At 42.7% G+C, this 22,574-nt stretch overlaps 1 protein-coding gene across 2 annotated transcripts in view; it reads right to left on the bottom strand.

The window, feature by feature from the left end:
* The window catches only part of inpp5a (inositol polyphosphate-5-phosphatase A), a 134,870-nt gene that overhangs the window by 73,874 nt on the left and 38,422 nt on the right, over nucleotides 1-22,574 (bottom strand). For both annotated transcript variants that reach the window (XM_027278479.1, XM_027278478.1), the window contains exons 3-4: nucleotides 12,525-12,625; nucleotides 12,135-12,222 (exon numbers count right to left, since the gene is read on the bottom strand). In XM_027278479.1, the coding sequence (XP_027134280.1) occupies nucleotides 12,135-12,222; nucleotides 12,525-12,625 (189 nt within the window). The remainder of the gene's footprint in view (nucleotides 1-12,134; nucleotides 12,223-12,524; nucleotides 12,626-22,574) is intronic.

Genomic DNA, 22,574 nt, shown 5'->3' with positions numbered 1-22,574 from the left:
TAAAGCCAGTGTTTAATTTGTCCTGTCTAGGCTTCTGTAAAAACACAATGGTTCAACACAGTGGTCTTCATGGACGAGGATGTATTGGAACACTCTCAGTTTCATTCTTATCGGGCCCCTCACTCTAAGAGCCAGTCATTAAAAGCACTTGTGTGGAGTGTGATTGTTTGAGTGTGTTCATTGGAGACAGGTGTCAAAAGGTTGTTTCAACTGCTGTAATTACTCCACAACACACACAGCGCTTAGCACGGGAGCCACAGGCTTTTTTTTTAACTGGGTAGAAATTGCCTGGATTTAATGTAACGATCACCCCCTCCGATATTAACCAGCTGTGCGTGACAACGGGCTCAAGCGAGGAGATCAATTCCCCGGGAAAGTGTCGTCTTCTTCAGACAGGCTGGTGAGCCAGGATGAGAGGGAGAGTCACAGACCGGCACTTCCACCTCTGGAGGGGGATGTTTGGATTAGAGGCTGGTAGCTCGCTGTAGGTGTCTCACCCTTGCTCTCTCTCCCATCCTCGCACCCCCTCCCCTCCTCATGCCACTCCCTCCTTCTGTACATGATACCAGGTATGGGACAAGGTGCTCCCGGAGGAGGGAGGGGATATATATATATACACTTAGGCGGGAGAAAGGTCAGGCAGGCTGAATGTGGCAGGCAAACAGGCAGTGGGGGTCTGGGGGCCTGGGGATGAATCACAGGAGAATTGGTGCATGGCAGTGAATGAATAACCCGCCATGGCTCCCCAAACCCCATTATTTCCCTCCTTCTCCAGCGGGGCCTGAAATTCATGTCTGCGCATGCTGCCAGTTCATTAGGGGGAGGATGTCATTCCTCTTCTGGCTGCGGCAGGACAGGCCAGGCGGGCCCCAGGAGGACCCGGCCCTGTTTAATTCCACATCAACCGCTCCACTGAGGGCCTTAATCTCTGCTTGTGTGATCAATACTATATCAGTGTAAATTAAAATGACAATTTTAAAGTAATTAAGCCTGTTAATGCTCGATTCAAATGTCATTATTTGCACAAGGAGAAGCAGATGGCTGGATTTGTATAGTGTGTGCGTGCGAGGGAGGGTTTTTTTTTTCCTTTCTCTCTTTGAAGAGGGGGGTAAATTACGAGCCATGTCCACAGTGACAGGTAAAACGCTTTAACTGGCACAGCCGCAGCCACCAAAAGGAGGGCTTAACAAAAGCAGATTAACTCTCCACCCATGCCAGCCCAGAGACCTCTCCAATTTCAGAGGAGGATAACCCAATTGCTGAAATCTGATTTGTACAACCAAACCCAATTATGGCCATATTAGATGAGAAGTGGCAGGGAGAGAACGCTTGCCGAGGGAGGCAGGAAAAATAGAGAGGGGGTGGTGGAGGGGCCGGGGGAGGGTGCAGGGAAAAAAGAAACGTTACACAATAAAAATGCACTTAACTATAGAATGAAGCCCACCAGTAATTGTGTGATTCGATTATTTTTGTCTCCCTCCTCACTCGCTTTTGAAAGGCTATTTAGAGTCATTGTTAGAGTAAAATAAATGGGGCCCAACGTTAACCTTGTCCACCATGTACGTGTGTGTGTCTGTGTGTCTGTGTGTGTGTGCCGTCTCATGTGAAGTGAGGTGACGTGTAAGTGAAAAGGAAATGAAATGATCACATTGTTGGTTGTTATTATGACAGGCTCACAACCCCACAGCCAGCGACCCTGCACTCGTCTTAGACCAGATTCACCAATTACACCCAATCACACCGGTTAGGGGCCACACGGGGGCCAGACAGCTGTACTTCCTGCTGCGACTGCTGCCTCGCAAAGACGAGACCTAACGTCATTAAGACCAGCAGTTTTTCCCACTTCTTCGAAAACACGGAACAGTTACATGAAGTGTCACTGGTGACGAGCGGTCTATTTGGTGAAGCCCTGAGTTGGGCTAATGAAGCGGCTAACAGCATTTTCCTCTGCAGAAAACGGCCGTATCTCACAATTAGCGCCTAATGAGTCACGTGGTGACAAACAAGAGGAAGTGTGGCGATTAAGAGGAAGCAACGAGCACAGCGGCGGTATAGATCAGCCAGGGATGTGTCCGTCACCGCTCGGCTCATTCAGCAAAAACAGCAAACAGCTGTCAGCAGACAGACACTGCTGTCGTCGCACAACCTCAGTGACAGTTGGAGGAAATCGCCTAAAGGTGTAGATATTTGGCAGCTCTGTAGCGAATGTCCCACAGTGGTGTGATTGATTGTTCAGATGAATGAAGGATTGTCTGAATGCTAATTATTATTAATAAGCGCTATCCTCCTCCTACATGATCAGCATTTAGGACATAGGTGGAAAATATTTGTACTTCATCTTCTCTAGATGAAGTGAACACTATGTGTTATGTTGTGGCCTATTAAACCTCTGAATCTGACTGACTTTATCACAAAGTCTGCAGCAGTACAGCACAGACCCTAAGCTCTGTCCTCAGTGGTGCAGCCCCATGAATTATTAAATACATGCCAATAGTGAACAGATAGAAAGCATCCCTGCTGAAAAACAAGGGCAACCTGTGGGTATTTAATTAGCACGGTGGGCGCTCCTCTGCATGCCTGATCACGCAGGGTAAAGGACACCCAGGGGCCGCAGAAAAGCTTGGCATTGTATTGGTTTGCATCCAAGCTGTCCGATCCATCAAGCTGTCTGTTGACTGGTGTTTGCGGAGCCAGCCCTTATTAATTATCAGCTCATTTGGAGAGGAGGGGTTGTCAAGGGTGGAGTGTGGGCGGTAGGTGGTAGGTCCTCTTTGATCAATGGAAGCAATCGCTCCAAGAGAACTCAAACTGAGGGTGATTAAGGTCAATTTGGCACCGGCGCACTGGATGTCTCTTCTAAGAGAGGATGAGTGGATGCCTCTGGGATGAAGATGTGGGAGGTGGATGTGTTAGCCGTGGGTCCACAGCCTATGGGCAAGTGTTAGTTACAGCATCCATGATTAGATTTCAGCTTAGAGGGTTAAACGCACTGTAATAGACACTTCTTGGTAAAACAGATTACAGATGTCTGTTTAAAGGTTATCCACACTTGAAATATTTGAATCTTGCAGCCTTAAAGACAGTTTTGTAAAAAGTGCTGATAGTTCAGAAGTCTATAAATCTGGAAATGTTGCTCCCGCTTCTATGCTGAGGTGCCCTTGAGCAAGTTCAAATGTAGCTACAAAGTGGTCAACACATAAGGTTTTGACGGTAATCGGTTAAATATTTCTATTTAAAAAGGTTTAAAAAAAATCTGGATAGATGGTGTGATGTATGATCATGTTCCTTGGAGAGTTATTGTCACTATAATCATTCCTCCTGTCCAAACTAGACATGAAAATATATTTTCCTAACGTGATTCTCGTGTAACTGATGGGAGACAAGATCCAGATCTGGACAAAAATACATTCGAAAATTCATCCAAACCTAATATGAAGTTTCAGCAGTTTAACTTAGTCAAATTAAGATGGTATCTTCCAAAGTTCCTCTCTTTCAGTCTTCCCCTGGACAATGTTTCCTCACTGAGCTGCAGGGCAGTTTCCTACAAAAAAGGGTAAAATTCTGACTGCTGAAGCCTTTAACAATGCTCCCAACACTTCATGTCACCAACACTACACACACATTGAGAAGCACTGTAACACTGTGTTCTGTTGTTAAAAGAAGGTTTGTGTAAGAATCTGTGAGGTGTACATATTTCACTTCAGATGACATGGAAACTTCACCGTTAGTAGAGTGGTGGAAAGCACTAGGCATCTACAGTACTTACTTTATAAAACAATGCGGTGTTCAATGATTAAATGACCCAGCATTGTAGTTAAAAGTATCTCCATGGCGACCAGAAATACACAACATTTTCCTTGTGATGCTGAAGCATTTCGTAGATGATGTTAAGTCAAACTTTGGTGAGCTTCTGAATTACACCACTGGCAATAACTGTCATTATAAACACAATAATAGAGTGTCACTGCAGTGTTTAAGCGTACATATGCATATGTGTGTATATATGATGCATGTTGCTGTGCCATTTGTTGGAGGGTAAAATGACGGGTGGGGGAGGTTGGGGGATCTTTTTTTTTTCTCCTTTGAGAGTGGGACTGTGAGAGCTGTGAGGGCCCTCAATAGACAGAGGATTATGGAAATCAAAGCTGAGAGATTAGCTAATGGGAATATAATGGCCACTGACTGCCTGGGTCAGCTGGGCCATGCAAATGAAGCAGCTATAGCCAGTGGCGGAGGAAGAAATCGATATGTATGGACAAAGTGCTGGCTGAAGACAGCCCTATATCACTGATGCCACACAGACATGCATGTACATGCACACACACGCGCGCACACACACACATACACATACAGAGTGAGGGCCTGAAGCCAGTAGACAGAAGTGAGCTTTCAGCAGGAGGACCCAGCTCAAGTGGAGAACCGGAGATATCGCCAGCTCCGTCCCCTCCGCTCCCTCTCACTGATGTCAACAGGCGGCATGAGATTCTCCCCGACGCCTGGCTCTCATCCCCACTGACACAGCACTGAGATGCAGATGCTGGTCCGGCCCCACTCTCCACGCTCCATCAAATATCTATTCATCCCCGCCTTGGCCCCAAAACAGAACAAACGTCCTTGTGGACAATCAATAGTGCTGCGACCAGGACAGCCAAGTATTACGGCAGCATTTAGATACACTAAGTAGTTTATTTTCCTACAGACTCTGGACAATCTGACATCCGCCATTTAGGATGTGCAGATATTAACCTCTTTCGGATGTATGAGGTAAAGTGGGTGTCGTAAAATGCAATTGACTAGGACACATGACGGCTTTCATCATCAAACTAAATGGAACATTGACTCTCTTATATATCAGTATACCAATTTTGAGCATGTCAGAAAAATTTCAATTTCAGGTGGGAGCGGCAGGACTCCGGCTCCCCGTGCCTGGCCTCTCCCCTCTCATTTTCATTCCTGCCCGCTCGGCTTGGCCATTCATCAGGACCCGGGCAGAGGACACCTCCCGCCTGCTCACAAATGCATGGAGCAGGCAATAAAATTAACCTTGTGGCAATTGTTTTCCCACCCGTTTGATGGCCCCGTGTCAGCTCATCTGTTACAGCGGGGACGGAATAAAAAAGTCAAGCTCGGATGTGCAAAAAATTATGACTCTGCGTGGGTGGGGGAGGAGAGGAGGGTGTGTGTGTGTGTGGTGGTGGTGGTGGGGGGGGGTGTACCTGAATGGAGCAGAGCTAATGGCAGATTATGGAGTCAAAACCCGATCAATCAGTGTTGGAGAGTGGCTGAAAAGTTGGTTGCTTGTTGATTTGTGTCTGGAAACAATAAAGAGCATAAAGAGCCTGGTAGGTGGTTATTTTGAAGATTAGTGAGCAACAAGATGGTGTGATATTTTTACAGTTCAGCCACCATCCCTGACCCGGCCCTTTCACTGGGCAGGGAGGGACAAGACGGAGGAGGGAGGAGGGTAAGGTGGGAGGAGGGAGAGAGGGGGGGGGATAAAAATCCTTCAGAGGGTGTTTATTTGCTCTCAACACCTCCTAAGCGATCAATATTTTTAATTTGGGTCCGAGTTATTATTTTTCACATCACTGCGCCGGGGAGCAGAGTAAAGTGGCTCATATTTTAGCACTAAAAAGATCGATATGACAGGCTCACCTTCACTCTGCCCCCTCGGTGGCTGGGGGCCGCACATCATAATGGACGGTGGCGAGGTACACCCGGCCCGCCTCATGCTGGAATCACATCATTATCTGTGGCTGGAGACCCCCCTTCCCACCCCATCTCACCCACACACACACACACACACACACACACACACACACAACCCAACAACACCTCCACCTTCAACACAACTGATTTACTCCCCTCGGCTAGGTCCCGTCCAAACACACACACATCGGTAAACACTTTATCAGAGCGTTGTTTATAAGGAGAAGCTTGGCGTGTGTGCTCGTGGACGTCTGAGGTGTGTTTGAGAGCAGCTCACGCCCGCCGCCGTGATGATCCAGGAGGGCAAAAGGCTCAGTTCCCTCAGATTTGACTCCTTGTAATAAATGCATCAATTTCTCCACCTCTTTACACAATCTATTAATTATATCTACATTTTCAGTCAAAAATATTTTCACGCTGGGAATGCCCACTCTCTCTCTCCCTCATAACTCACTTCTGATGGCAGATTCATTGATTGTCGGTCAACCCGTGTCCTGAGTGTATGTGGTTCAGCGTGCGTGCTCGGGTCGTTGTTTATTTGGTTTTGTCACTATACGTGTGTGTGTGTGTGTGTGTGTGTGTGTGTGTGTGTATGCACTTATGTCTGCCCTGAGAGTATGAGTGATGGCCGCGGAGAGTTATGGCCCGGCGATATTACCGTGCTGACATCTACTCCATTCAAGTGGCCTCAGTCGGTGCCGTACTTCTCACCATATTGAAATAAGAGCTCTCTTAGATTTAGTTAGCAATATTTTAACCTGCTTATATGCCTGCTGCAGTCTTTTTAAACACAGAGCTGAGAGGTGGAGGGAGGAGGGAGGGATGGAGGCAGGAGGGGGCTGCTCCTGCTAGTTAACCTCTGTGTGTAAAACTAACAGACTGTACACAGAGACCCCTCCTCTATGACCCCACTTTCTCTGGAAAGTATATAATCTCTATATGCAACCTGGTTTTGTTTCATCATAAAAAAGGTGGAACAGGGGGGTGATATAGGATGTAGTTAAGAAAAAAAAAAAAAAGGCGATAAATGCGAGTGACACGCATTTCTGGGCAATACCGTAAACACACTCTACGCTGAGGCCCTGTCAGCACAGAGGGACACTAAGTGTTCATAAATTCCTGGCCGAGCAGAAGCGGTACTGATGATTGCATTACAGTACGCTGCCTGGAGGAGAATTAAAGACTCACCTCTGGAGCAGAGTGAGGCTGAGCTGCTGGCAGCTACTGACAGGGCCGCTCTGCTGACCAGAGATCAGACCGCAGCAAAAAAATTAAAAATAAAGAGTCATCAGGCCTTTAAATATAAAATGCGAGCTGGGATTTCTGTGCATTGCTAATAAGCACGTCAACATATGGCAGTTGTGGGGTTCAAACCAGCAAGTTCTTGTTTTAGAGACAGACTCTAAAGACTTTTCTTTACCCGAGTGTCTCTGTTCTACGTGATACTTTGTGTCTTGATGATTTTTGACAATTCATCTGTGTCCTCAAGTTTCGGCAACTTATCTGAGCCCGAGAGCTTTCTCTAAATCTGGTGTGGCTGTTTTCAGTGTTTATGCTCAAAAAGTATTAAACAGAAGTTCGTCTTGATAAAGAGCTTGTTTTTCCTCATCTCCCAAAATTTCTCCAAAATGACTGGCAAATTTAATGTGAACAGGCAACTCTGTAAATTATTTTTGTAAATGTGGGTGATTCATAAAGACAGTTTTTATCTCATGAAATGTGTCTGCTTCTCTGTAAGGATTTAGTTGTGTGTTTTTTTTGTCTCCATTTTCCTTCTTTTTTTTCCTCTGTGTCTTGCTTTTCATTTCCCCTGTAAGAAAAAAACTTTAAATCCAATTTGTATTAAAATGATTTCATATAAATTGTAGGAATTTGACCTCAGACTTTCACTGTATGTCATCCTGTCCTGCAGTTATCTGATCATGTCAGAGGGGCTTATTTATTGAAATTGTACTGTATGTTTGCTAAACCCTTGATTTACTTCAGAAAAGACAAATCCTCTGAGGTTTTAGGTTTGTTTTTATGAAGAGCAACTTTTTCTTTGCATCTTCACACCTCTTTTATTCCAAATAATACTCAACTACACTAAAATCCAGTACAATCTAAACTTATTTTAAGTCTGGATTCATCCTGGACCTTTGCCTGCTTTTCATTACAAGTCCACGACCATTTGCAGTTTGTGTGCATTCCAACATAAGACACGACTCCATGATAATCAAATCAAAAACTACAGACAGCTTCCTTTGAACTTGCAGTACGAGTGCTTTAGATCCATGACACAAATTACTCAGGACAAAGTGCTACATACTATAACACTGACTCCCCGGGTGGAAGCAGTTGCAAACACACACATGCATGCATGCACAATCACAGGATAAAAAAAAAAAAAAGGGGGGGGGGGGGGGGGGCCAGTGGTGCCATGTCAAGCCACAGAGCCTGATTTATCCTCTGTCGCTGCTCTCATTCCTGTCCTGCAGACCACAGACATGAAGGATGCCTTTAATTTCCCATTAAAATGCCCTGGAACAACTGAGGGCTGAGGAGGCAGTGCGTGATGTGTGCTGTCTTGTGTATGTGGATAGCTTGATTAGACTATGTGACAGTGCTAGGTGTGCGTGTGTGTGCGTGTGTGCGGGTTTGCAGGCGTTTTGTGTTAAGTTGCACAGACATCGGAGTACGAGTGTGTGTCAGGAAGCAGTAACATTAGCGCACATCATTGCAGATGACACGGGCTGCAGCTCCAGGGCCAGGCCCACGATAAATATTAATGGCCAAGAACAAGTGGATTGGGAGTTGAGTTATCAGGGCGGGCCTTCCTAATTGACATTTTACCTGCTGTATACCTTAACAGGGCTGTAAAACACCGGGCCCGGGCTCAGCCGTAGGGGGGACATGTCAGTCAAGCTCTTCCCTATCACTGCTGCCTTCCTCTGGGAGGAGAGGAGGAGGAGGAGGCTCCAGCTCGCCTCATTCTTCAGATTCAGCATTAAGGTGTTACATGTAGCATTTTAACATCAAGAAATGATCACAGATTCATTTAGACAAATTATGACACACTAAACAGACAGGGCTGCAGTACACTGCACTTTAGATCATGTACGAGCAGTCTGTTGGATTTTACATAAAATGGACCATTTATGCTCAACAAATGATACAAAATTTTATTTCAGCTCCACTTTTCTGATTGAATAATTTAATTTTCAGCTTGCTCTAGAATTTAAAATGTTCAAAACCTTAAAAAAAGAGATCTGGTCTGATCTCCATTTTTACACCAATTGAAATAACAATATCCAACAAAGACAGCAAAGTTTACTTTTTAAATAGATAATTATGATTTTTTTCTTTCCTCAGATTTAAGCACGGTGTAACTAATAATTATTTTCATTGTATACGCACACTCACTGGCCACTAAACTAGGAACACTTGTACAGTACAATCTGCTGTGAGACAGCTCTGATATTAATTGTTTTTTTACAAGGATAATAATGTTCAGTTTTGTTTGACACTGTCAGAGAAGTATTAATTCAACTACAGTCTATTAGTCTATTAATAAAGATTTCAACCATGAGGACCATAAAGTTAGAAACATCTTCTAAAAAAAGAAAAAGAAACACCCACTATTACCTTAGTAATAAACATAAAATAATCTTCTTGCTTCATCCTTTGATCCATATAATGTCAGATAACAGTTTAAAAAAAATAAAAGCTATCACAACTTCCCGAATTGAGCTCAATTTGTCATAATCACACTGCTTCTTCTGTCCAATCAAAACTCCAAAACCCAAAGAGATTCAATTAACTGTCAGAGAAAAATCACATCCGAGAAGCTGAAAGAAGTGATTATTTGCCTAAAAACATGTTGCTCATTAAGTTTCTGTTGTTTAATTAATTAATCGATTAATAAATTTTTTCCAGCTTCAATCAGTTGTAAAAAAAAAAATGTTTTAAAAAAACGTGTGTTCACACATTTATTGATCAAGCACATCCCTCTCTTTCACTGACACAGAAATCCAAACACACTCTCACACTGGGCAGGCATGTCAACAATCCGACTGGCCTTTACCATACACTCGCCACATTACTACACTCGCACTCATCCAAAACATTCACTCGTCTGCTTCCAAAGAAACTACACACAAAACTGCATAGAAAAAAAAAATTACCACAACAATAACACACACAATCACACAAAGTGGAAACTCTGGACCCAGAAAAGTGTTCCCACTTACATTATCTGAAAATTGACAGGCGGGGCAGACAACAAACAATTATCCCCGGAGCACGAGGGGGGGGAAAAATCGAAGATTGAGAAAACAAATATGGGTGATGTCATCAAAGCTAAATGGCAAGCCCTGTGTGAGAAAGACTGGAGAGTCTATTCATATTTACTGTTGCCAGGATTTCAATATCAACATCATAGAAAGCGCATCAGATGTTTCCCTTTCCACCGACTGATTCACAAAGAGAAGCACAAACTGCCATCTCTATTTGATGGAAATGAAAATACAACAAAAAGGTTAATCTATAGACAAACACCATTAAATAAACAGCTCCTAATGCCGGGATATTAGCAGCGCTTATATGAAATGGCAGATAATTATATTTTCTAAAGGCCAATGTTTGTAATATTTTTTTGAAAAGAGCAAATGTGACTCAGTGGGTGCTGTGATTTATGAGCGTTTGTGGAGGTGCAGTGTAGCGTGGCGATAACGCCGAAAACATGGAGGAGAACCAAGACAAGCACAACTCAGTGATCACAGACAAACTCCACATCTGAACTTGATCTGCACATTTTACTCTGAAGGTGCTTTTTTAATCTCATAATAAGATGGCAATGCAGAGATGACCGTCTGACATACATGTAGTCTGTCAATTAAGCATGGGACATAAACTGCTCTTAAAACTCAGTTTCCTCCTAAAGCACAGGATGATACAGAACACAGGGAACTCAAGGCTCAAGTCCTCTGCTGCTGCTGTTAGCTTTGAGTATCTGGCTCCACCAAGAGGCCAAATGCAAAACATCTGTCCAGCCGAGGAACAAATAAATGAATGAAAAGGATCATTCACAGAGATTAAAGCTTCTGACGTGAGGACATGGTCAGATTATACTCTACAGTATGATTTATTGATTGTAAGTTAAACAAGAAACATACATAGATGATGGTATAGTAATCTGAGGGTTCTCCACACCTTGCTAAACATTAAATTCACTTACTTTTCATGGACTTTCCAGGCCCAAGTGTTTCAAATTCAAGGACCGAAGACTACACATTGTGAGACACCGATCAAGGTTAATTACTGTGAAATAATGACGCAACAGCCAGTAGTAGAAAAGAAAATACAATAAGTATAAAAAGAACCTACATTTTCTTTGTCCTTGCATAAAATGTACCTACAATGATCCATGACTATGTATGTCTATTTTAATAAAAAAACTTTCAAGGCCTTTTCAAAATCACAAACTTTCAAGGACCCATGGGAACCATGTGTATCTTTCAGAGGACAGTGTGACACATTACGCCTCTATTTACTGGAAACTTTTACAAACTTTACAACACACAAACGTTGACATTGACTTTTAGTTCTATTATTTAAGCGGAGGTGTTCCATTTGAATCCATTGATTTACTCATTAACCGCATCAAATCTTGGTTTGTTAACTAAAAGTAACTAACAATAATAGTACCAATCGTAATCTAATGCTGAGGTTCCCATGTGATAAATCCTGATAATTAACAAAGAAGTAGTAACTGAACATTTCTCAAATTTTGAGGCAGAGCACTGACAACAAAATGATCTCCAAGTATGCACTGACATCTGGTGGCTGTCTGTTGTTACTACACATTGAGGCAAACGTTGCAGGCAGGTCAGTCAGTCAGCCCTTGCGTCATGTCTGTAGTGTCTTAGAATTAAACTCTGTGAGCTTCAGCTGCATGTGTTACCCATGCCCGGCCTTTTCACACCTAACCTTTTTCAGTTGTGCTGAGTTTGTAGATTGAGATTTCAACCACAAGCTAAAATTCCACCCCAGCGTCCTAATTTAAGAGCTGTGATCACGAAATGACATGATTGCTGTCTGCAGTTGTTTCCTGGTTACTGACACTAGAATTCAGAGAAACCGTGTCTATCGACACAGAAAAACCTGCTTAATGTAAAAGAAAAAAAAAAACTGTTACTAAACTACTACTACTACTGAAGTTTGTTTAATGCGTGAGCACTTTGGTCTGAACAGTCACAAATGACATCATGGCTTTTTGAAATAAACTATGACATGAAATATGAACATGAAATAATCTAAATAAATCCAATCGCTGCTGAGCCTGTGATTCATCCCTGATTCAACGCAGGGAAGCTTAGATGAAAACACCTCTGTGTACTTTTTGATAGGACGTGAACGCACAATGAAACGTGTCAAACAGCACTCACTGTGAAATGCTCCTGGGATTTGTAGTTCTCATCGAGGTAGACGCGGGCTCTGCTGTACTCCTTCATGGCATCACTGGACAACAGCTCTCTGATGGACAGAACACACACACACACACACACACACACACACACACACACAAAGATATCAGGAAGTGTTTAAAATAACCAACTTAGTCCAGGTAATATTTATCCTGATCCAATATTTACACTATAAGACACATTACGCACGCACAAACAAAACAACATTTTTTGCTGACAGATGTAATGTGACCGCCGCCCAAACTTCTCCTGAATGTTCCAGAGTCCATCAAGTGGGTGTTTCCTCATCAACCACCTCCATCCTAATCAAAACAATTGGGACAATAGCTTCATCGTTAGTGCCGTACTTACTTGACGAAACTATCCACGTGTGACATGGACGCCTCATAATTCTTCCCACCCACTTCTTGACAGTGCACTGCCAGGAAGTGAGGCTTATGTGTCTGTACTGTCTGCAAGGAGAGAGGAAAAAAAACCCAGGTCAAAAAGGAGGGAAGGGAACAAACACTTCCACTGAAAGTACATTCATAACAGCTGTAACAACACCACAGTTAAGGCCATTTGCTCATAATAAACAAACCCCCAAGTTGAATTATTCAGTCAAGTGCAAAACCTATGTGAATGCAGCGCCCCGGGCCTCCACAATTCTTCCTAACTCGACTCTGTGACACGCTACTATATTTACACAAGACAAAGTGCCTCGCTAATGTAGGCAGAGGGCACTTAGTGAGCTTGTTCCACAAGCGTAATGTCGGCTCCTCTTCATCTGCCATCAGGGATGTGCCTGCAAGCACGGTATGTATGTATGTACAGCAGGGTGTGACAGACGCTCACACTTCACCACTCGTGCTGACACGTCGCTCACTGTACCAATAACAGCACGGCTGCTGCTGCTGCTGCTGCGGGAACGCTTATGTGCACAACACTCCAGCAAACACGGGAAACAAAAGGTTGTGGTAGAATGAATATAAACTTATGAGCATGCTCTGCAATTAATACTAATTGGTAGTTACATACTGCATATTAGAGCCTGATAACCGATATTATAAAATATTGGACAATATTCTTAAGATTTACACTTGACAACGATATGTAATGGTGGCAGGACCTTTGACCTAACAATCAACTTTATTGTCCAAATTGTGCTCATTAATGTGTACCAAAACTGTAAACTTTACTGCGAGCTGAATAATTATGGACAACTATACATTAAAAAGATACACAATTAATAGATCTAAATGACTCCAAGCATCTTTTTTCTGCATGAAATCCTGTAAAATAAATGATGCAAGCCAATATCAGCTGATAAACCTGGCTTCTACTATAAAGCGACTTCTTCCTTCCTGTGAGCTTCCCCATCCAGAGTCACGTGACCTCATGTTGCCTTCCCTTAACATTCCCCTCTTACACACAGCGAGGTGTTTGTGAGCACCCTGTCAGAGGTGTTCAGAGTGGCTGACCTCTAATGGAAAATCAATACCACAGAGTGATTTAGAGCACTCACAGGCACTCACAGGGTCGGGCCTATGGATGGTAGGCAGGGGACATACATCAACGTCACTGGGTATTGGGTGAGGGGTGGTGGGGGGGGGGGGGGGGGGGGGGGGGGGGGGGGGGGGGTGGGCAACAAATGGTTCATGGACCCTGAATGGAGCCCCCCTGCTACTTCACCAGCAGGCCACCACAGCATTACATTATGCTCGCTACAGGCCCAATCAAATAAAAGTAATGTATGGCAATAACACTATGGATTTTCCATCAACCTATGGCTTGTCACTTAGCCCGATGACCCAAGAGCGAGGACCTACGGCGGCTCAAACTTGGAAAGATTAGTAGACCTATCAACTCACGATGGAAAAGGTCACACTCTCAAGGAGCTTGCAACTAATGTCAGGCTCGAATGTGACGTGCATGACGTGTGTGTGTGTGTGTGTGTGCTTGTGTTAAGTGACCGCATTCTATTTATCTTTCCAGGCTGTAAATTCAGGTCTACCTTGGCAAACAGACAGTGTGCAGGTGGTAATTTCATTACTAGAATCACCAATGCTATCAGCCAAAAACCAAACAGCATCGACGAGTGACCTTACTCTGCTTTGGCAAAGAGCAGACCTGCGCCCGATATCCAATTAAATCTACCACCGTTAACAAGTCATTCTGTTGACATTCGAGTCGAGTAGTGACCGAAATATTGACACGCCAAATATTGTATCTATAAAACGTTGATTTTATGAGGGGCGACAACAGTGGTGGCCTCTCTAAACAACCCTCGGACAGTGACAGCTGCTGTATCAGCGCTGAGAGAAGCCCGTCTGGTCTGTGAGTGACGTGACTAACCGCGCGCCGCCATATGGGATCATTTCTCAACCTCACAAGGATGTCAGGCACTGAAGTGTTTGATATGGAGGTGTGTCCTCATATCCTCTCTCTCTATCTTACCATGACCTGATTTCCTGACATTTGAATTTTAAGGAGGTTCCCATTTGGCTCCATTACATATTTGTCAAACTGTGCATGTACGTATCCTGGAGGCAGAGGAGGCTTGTCAGAGTATGCACTGCCTTTCTAAAGACTATTTGAGCTACAACTAATCTGCTGAGCGAGCCAGTGTTTCCCAAAGCCCAACGTGACGTCCTCAAATTTCTTGTTCTGTCCACAACCCAAAGGGATTCAGTTTGCTGTCATAGAGTGGTAAAGACACCGGAAAATATTCATATTTAAGAAACTGAAAGTCAACTCAAAGCGAGTAGCAAAATGTTTGGAGATTCATTTAATCGTTGGCAACTAATCGACAACAAGTCTCTTCAAAATTCACAATTCTTTACTGATACCAGCAAACATCCAGAATGCTCTTGGCTGTGTTCACTGTATTCATTTTGATAAAAGGGAAGGCCGTGTGGCACATCATGTGACTCATGTTTTTAAAAAAGGACCTGTGTGTAAGATTTAGTGACATCTAGCCGCTGATTGTAACTCCCTCACGTCACCCTCTCCTTCCGAGCGTGAAAAAGAAACAACACTGGCTGCAAAATGGAGGAAAAAGCTTAAGGCCTTATCTAAAGCCAGTGTTTTAGTTTGTCCGTTCTGGGCTACTCAACGTGTCAACGTGGTGAACGATAAATGTCCAAATTTAGACTTATATCCAGACTGATTTTAAGATCTGGACAGCAAAACGTCAGATGAAATGTGATTTTTGCAGATAATAGCCACATTCGGAGGTGGACATCAGATTTGTACCGATGATTCCACACTGGGAAGCCACCAGGTGTCACCAGCGTACGTACGGTAGTTACTGGTTCTTACATCGTTACCACAGCCCCTGCAGATAGGTCGTGATGTCCAGACAAGCAAATCTGATCTGATCACTTGCAAATAACAGTGTGGATAGTCTGTCTTAAAGATCTGAGAGATTTGTGAAACAAATCTTATTTGCCTGCAGTTCTGAAAAAGTCTGAATCAACTCATGCATTGGATGTAAGTTTTAAAATTAATACGCATTAAACAGAACTTTCTCACTTTGTAATGACGGACCAGAGAAAAGGACTGTGAGGCTGACATGGTTTGGTGCCACAGCTGAAATTTCTTTTTATAAATCCTGACAACTTGTAATACTTATATATGGGAAAGCATATAAGCTGCTGATTTTACACTTTGTTTCACCTTGATGAACTAGGTCACCAGATATCATCTACTAGACAGAGGGGCCTTTGATGAGGACTAATCAGGAGAGCCTGAGTCCTATTTCATGGTTCCTATTTAGAGGTGAAAAATATTTTACAGGGAGTTTATGAGCTAACATGCAACAAGGACTCCAACTGTGGCGCAGCCACTCGCTAAATAGATTACATGATATGGAAAATTTGGGGCTTCCGGAGACAATCTGGAGGTCATTAAGTTATTTTTTTTTTATTAAGAGATAGCATTAAATCAAAAGGCTTTTTGTTCCAATACATATGTCAGACATGCCTGGGGATTCAACCATGAGCCATAATATAATTACAGATCGGGTCTTTAAATGTGGCATCAAATCAATGAACTATCTGATGACCTTTAACTCTGCAATCAACAGATCACAAGACTGGATGTGGGGACTTGACACTATCGCTGGCCTGTGACAGTCCAGAGAAGTTTCCAATGCAAATTGGCTGTGGGATTGTTCAACTCAGTGGTGCGATGCAAAGCGCTGTTTATACTACGCAGCAGCAGCTCTGCCGGATTCCCATTCAATCCGGTCTACCGCACACGTGTGGAGCAGGCAAATCGTCCTGCTTTGCTTACGTGTAAATGGCTGGGATATCCTAGGACAGGGTCAGCCACCTGATACTCAACTCACCTGAGAAGTAAGGAAATGAGAAGCAAAGACTAAAAAAAATGTCAAGTCATTGCATGTGTCATCAGCCTTCTAAATAATAGTGCTTAATAGTTCTGCTTTTCCACTTCATTCAGTTTCATACGGTCTAATAAATGTTAACCGAGGGCTAAACCCAAGAATTCACCCACAGCCTGTTCACTGAACATAGTTCTGGTAAGATATGTTTTTGCACTCAAAGTCAAAAATAACTGTCCCTTTAACTGTAAATCTGATTGATGTTTCAGCACTCCTTCCTGTAGTTCTGCCGTCACTTGATATTCACACCAGAGAAGAAGAAAAGGCTCAATGAGTAATAGCAAAAACTCTGTTTCATTTTGTCATCACATATATGAGTAAGTGCTAACTGCCAGATATTAACATCTGTTTCTTTACACCCGTAAAACCTTAAACTCAGAGCTAGATTCCTGTAAATGGTGAACAGTACATTCTAACTTCTGTTCTCTGAAAAGCAAGACCTACATTTACAGACATCTTGGGACAATTCTATCCGTAGAGCAGAAAGAGCGAGAACCGCAGCAGGTTTTTGCGGTGCAAACAACTGGTGTGCGTGAACCGTGACAAAGTTGTGTCATAAAAATAAAAGCATTGTACTTCCTCAAGGAATTCCCTTAGGCTGCAGACTTGATCTGTAGTGCCAAGTAGCTGAAAGAAACACAGCAGATTGAATGCACGCGGACCTACAGACATATAAGATATGCAGAAAGAGTGCAGGTAGCAACAGGCAAACGTCTACAGCGCCCTTTGCTGCAGTCGCACCTTCATAAAAGCCAGTTTGACAGCTTTCATTGTTTATTTTTCCACATTGTTACAGTGGAACTACTGGGGTGATCGTTTTGACGCATAAAAAATGACTGTGACTGAGTTTGGAATGCATATGCCCGCCTTGGAGCAGCACTGCACGTGGCATAAGAGGGTGCTGGCAACACCGGTTTCAACTTTAAAGTCTTAAATGTTTCCTGACGACAAGATGTGTTATCTGATTACAGCGATTACATCTATTGGGTGCGAGAGCGGAGTCTTCCTGTGTAAAGACTTTGGAGTTTTGCCAAGTCAACTAAAAGCAGAAGTCCTAACGATATATGTATTAAATATGCAATGTGTTTTTCTTTGTCTTGTCCGCTGAGTATTTTTGACAGTGAAAAGAGCATCAGAGTTTGAAGAGTTCATGGCCAAATAGCAGACTCTGGATCAGGATTCACAGTGAGCGTGTTGTGTGTGCACAGGGGTCACGATGAGCTAGCGCAGCTCGGCTGACTGTAGTTAACTCTAGCTGTCACTGCTGGTTGTTCCCAGCCGCGTCGAGTTCAGAGTCTGATGCTTCTTTCCATGACGTCAGCGCCAGCGGCACAGAGCTGGCATGAGTCTACAGGCCTGCCTGGTTCACACAGGGGCACACCTCCCTCTCTCTCCCTCTCTCTCTGCATGTTTTTTTTTCCCCCATGTCACTACACACAGATTAGGAGATATAATACCTTCCTCTAAAGTGCACAAGCCTGCACAATGCAAACAGAATTCCTCAACAGCCGTAACCAGGACACACACACACACACACACACACACACACACACACACTCTCTCTCTTATGCTTATGGCATCCAATAACCTCGGTGCTAAACAAAACATACAGACTGGAATCACACGACAATCGACATGCCTTGGCATGCCAGTGACATCAATAATTACAAGGAGGAGTAAAGCGAGGTTGAGAAGACTCTGAGACGTGTTACAACTTCTGTAACTCACTGCACGGCCTGAGGTTAAATTATTTTGGCACGATAATTAAAGTGACTAAAAATGGAAATTAAGGATGTGCCAAACTAGTTTCAGTGATCAGTATCAGAAGTTTATTTTAAATGGTTGGTATTGGTTAGGTTGCGCCTTAAGCATTTCAGACTTTTACTGTAAACAATCATATTCCAGGCTATGGGTTCTCTTTGACATTCCTCAGGTGTGCTGCAGAACACCTCTGATGTGCTGCTATTGGTTAAAAACTGCATTTGAACTTCAGTATTTAGTTTCAAAGTGTCTGTCCAGCCCGATCTAGTTCAAACTTTCCGGGCCACAGCAGTTTCAGAGAGACATTCCTCTTCCTGTCTCCACATTCTTTTATCTGCTGTACAACACGCTATAAGACGATATACAGTACACCATAGGAAACCTGAACACTGCCAGGACGGCTGAATTCGCTCAATGCAGAGCTATTCAGCTCTTACACTGTATATCCTACTTAAACTTTGTTATCTTTACTTTAAGTTTAAAGTCAAATCAGGTGTGTGCTTTGAGTTGTGAACTCATTGGATCAAAATTGTAATAACTACAAACAACACTTTGACTTGTTTTTCACACTCTTCATTGGTAATCTGTTTGTTTCTGTGCTGGTAATTCGACTGATGCAATATCTGCCTGGCCCTCTCCTGGAAATAGTTCATAATATTTGAACATGATGAATTCCAATGGCCACACCAGCTGTTCTGGGGTGCTGAAGCTGTTAGCCATTGTTCTTCAGCCCCATCTGTGATTTCAGCACTCGTTATGCGTTACTCCACATCCTGGTTTTGATCAGAGAAGAATGGATAGATTGCAGGGGGCTAAGAGTGGCTGTAAGTTTTGGCAGTCTGGTCATTTGCCACATCTAGACGAGTAATAGAAGGAAAGCTAACACTACATAGACGCATTTTTAATGAAGGAAAAATGCAACACTGAGTGCACCCCCCTTGCCTCACCCTCTAATGTGAAGGAGAAACTACAGTGACTGACAAGTGTGAAAATGTGAAAGGCCCCATCCAGAGTCAGTGTTTCGTTTGTCCATTCTGGTCTACTGTGGAAACATGGTGGTCCAGTACAGGCTCTGTGGAAGAGGATCCACAGCGTCTGTAGACATAGAAGCCTCATTCTAAACACTCTCTAAAGGTAAGAAAAATATTTAATATTAATATTTAATATTTTCAGGTGATTATACAGACTTGGCTTCACACAAAAGTTTGTGACACTGGAAGTCTCTCCAATCTCTTGCATTGAATTGTGGGTGAAAATAAGGCTTATGGAGCATCTTTGACTAAACAATATTACTTTTATGTGTTTAGAGATATGGCAGAGGGAGACAGAAATGAGAAAGTGATATTAAAAAAAACACACCCAGTATTTTGAAGGTGGACATATTTTAGATTTTATGAGTCTGATGGTAATAAAATGAGGAACCACATGAGGCATTTTCACTCTGCTACAATAAAGGATACAGCAAGCAGCTAATCGACTAGGAAGTGAGCAGGTGCCATTCAACTCAGAGAGAGGGAAGAGAGTCATGTTTATGTACTGAGGTAACTTTCTAAAGAAAAAGGGAGTTTATTTTTATCCAAAATTCACTTTTCAAAAAGTAAATATCTACCGAACACTGAGACAAGCCATCAATTCAGCAGATACTCAACAGTAGGCTAAATCATTATATGTGTCTAAATCTACCAGCCACTTTCATATTCAGATTTCTAGCAGTCTTTGGCTGGTGCCTGATTGAAATGAATCAAGGTGCATCGAGAATTGTTGAACCCTTTTATATCCTATTAGACACAAATGAAAACATAGTTATGCGTATTACATTTCATTTCCACCATATAATGTAAATAGGACCTTTAAGGTCGTCCTAATAGATACACTTGACTTGACTCCGGTGTATTATATGACAGCAAAAGAAAGCAAGTAGGAAAAGAAATGTAAAGCAGGATTTGGTTGTTTGTAAATCCTACTGTATGCAAAGTATCAGCTAAATTTACTTTCTGTTGAGTGGAGGTTAAGCAGAAGAACTATTAGAAGTCATGAGGCCAGCCACAAAATGTTTCAGCTCTTAGTAACATAACCGCTGTTGATTTTGAGGAAACATTAAGATGACTTAATGGAGCATATTGGTCTGGAAACCTAATCATGCATTCAGCACTCACGCCTTGGTTATTAAGTCCTGCGTCACATTTAATCTGCATGGTCTGCATTCAGTTCATTTGAGGAAATCCATTACAGATCGAGCAGTTGGCTGCAGATGCATTAAGGTGCAGTGCAGATCTCAGATGTCCCGTGTTGTTTTGAAGTCTTTGTCAGTCTTGTACTAATACGTGTCAAGGCTTGAAGTATACTTTTTTATGTGCTCAAGAGTATATTTGAATGTGTGACATACCATATTCTTGTTAACGCTTGAGGTTGAATAGAATGATGACATGACGTGTGTGTGTGTGTGTGTGTGTGTTCAGGGTGTGCTGTCACAACCAACAGACCAGTAAGTAATTCCTGGGAATAGTAAATAAGACTGTGTGTTTTTCCTCAACACTGTTTGAGGTATTGTCTGTTTACTTCGTTTACATACTGGTGTGCAGTCTTCTAATTTCCCTCCAGCCACTGTTGAGCTGTTCACACACACACACAGTGTTAAGGATCTTCCACTGTTTCTGTGAGAGCAGCGGCAGACAGAAAAAAGAAGAGGAGCCGTTCGATGCAGAGAAGTGAAAAAATTTTTGATGCGTAGTACGCCAGTACTAAGAACACTTATCGACCATATTCAAATATTTTTCACTTCTCTGCATTGAAGAGCTACGACATTTATGTTTAGCACACGTTTCACTCTGGACCACAGAAACACATTTCCTCAAAAGAGAAAACAAACAAATTAAAACACATTACATTATGAATGAAGAGCACAGTACAAGATAATGCAACACCCCAACCCACCTCACTGTTAATGGGAAGCAGCATGTGCAGCTCATATCTTAACCTCACTGCACATTTGTAATATACAGCACCTATCATCCTATTTGACTTTGTTTCTAACTGTGCTCTGCAGATATCCATTTATTCACTGATAAGTTCACGGCTGAGGATTGTGGAGTCATGACTGCAAAGAGAAATCTGGATCATGTGCAGCAATTCTCTGATATTTTTTTACAATAAAGCTGCAAGTGGAAAACCGCTTCAAGTCAAACCACTTCCTGAAGAGAAAATTACCCAGAGCATCAAGCAGTTTTGTTTGACAGTGAAAATGTGCGCCCTTGACATCTCATAGCCGTCTGATTTATAAAAGAAAAGAAACCCTCTCTCGGTTGCAGCTTGATGTAGGTGACTATGTGTGTACCTGGTAGGATCGTCCTCCTGCCTGGTCTGTATCTCTGCACAGCAGAAACAGTGTTTTATCATCAAGCTACAGGCATCTGCGGCTCTAACACTGCTATCACTGACACACAAATCAATACTGTGCTACTCAGCCCGACAGTGGCGTTTGAGTAAGGCTTTAATAATTGCTCAATTCTGGCAATCCTTCCAGATGAATTTGGAGATTCTCTCTCTTTCTGTTTCGGTGTGTTTATGCTTTGATGACTTTCATTTCAGAGTTTCTATCAGACTTTGCTTTTGTGTCACTGTGTCTGTCATTTACGTGCTTGACAGTACCAACTTCTGTACGGTGGGTTTAATGGTTAAGGTGGATAAAAACTTGGATCCTTTTTAATTTATGTGTAAGGAAATAAAAACTCTAGTAATACTGCAGCCATTGTGCTTGTTTTTCCATCTTTATATTGATGGAAACAGAGCTTCAGACCTCTGGGTGGGCTTTTGCCATGGTGGCAGTATACTAACATTTGAGCGCTTGCGTTGCTAGAGGACCTGTCGACTGTCAAGGGAAGGTTTTAGTGTGGTAGTCTAAAGACTCTTGCCTTTTTTTTAAACAAGCACACATAGAACCAGCAATTTAAACAAAACTGGGCCTTTAAAACATTTAACATGACAGAGGATTAATCATTGGGTTTAGTTTGTATTACACAAAGTGGAAGATAGCAAGATAAGTTAGGCTAACTAGCTGCCACGCTAAGAAATCTGAGACGCTAAAAATTAGGGTTAGCACAGATTCCTACTAGACGTTACTTTATTTTTATGTTATCTTAACATTATTATAATGTTATTAGCACTTCTCTAACACTCAGTGTTGGGTCCATCCCACATTACACAAATGAGGGTTTCTAGCTAGCGTTAGCAGTCTTTCTTTCTTTAGTTGTGGTAAA

Source organism: Larimichthys crocea, chromosome III (genome assembly GCF_000972845.2).
Source record: "Larimichthys crocea isolate SSNF chromosome III, L_crocea_2.0, whole genome shotgun sequence".
In the NCBI taxonomy this organism is placed as follows: Eukaryota; Metazoa; Chordata; class Actinopteri; family Sciaenidae; genus Larimichthys; species Larimichthys crocea.
This window is presented reverse-complemented; position numbering and strand designations above follow the sequence as displayed.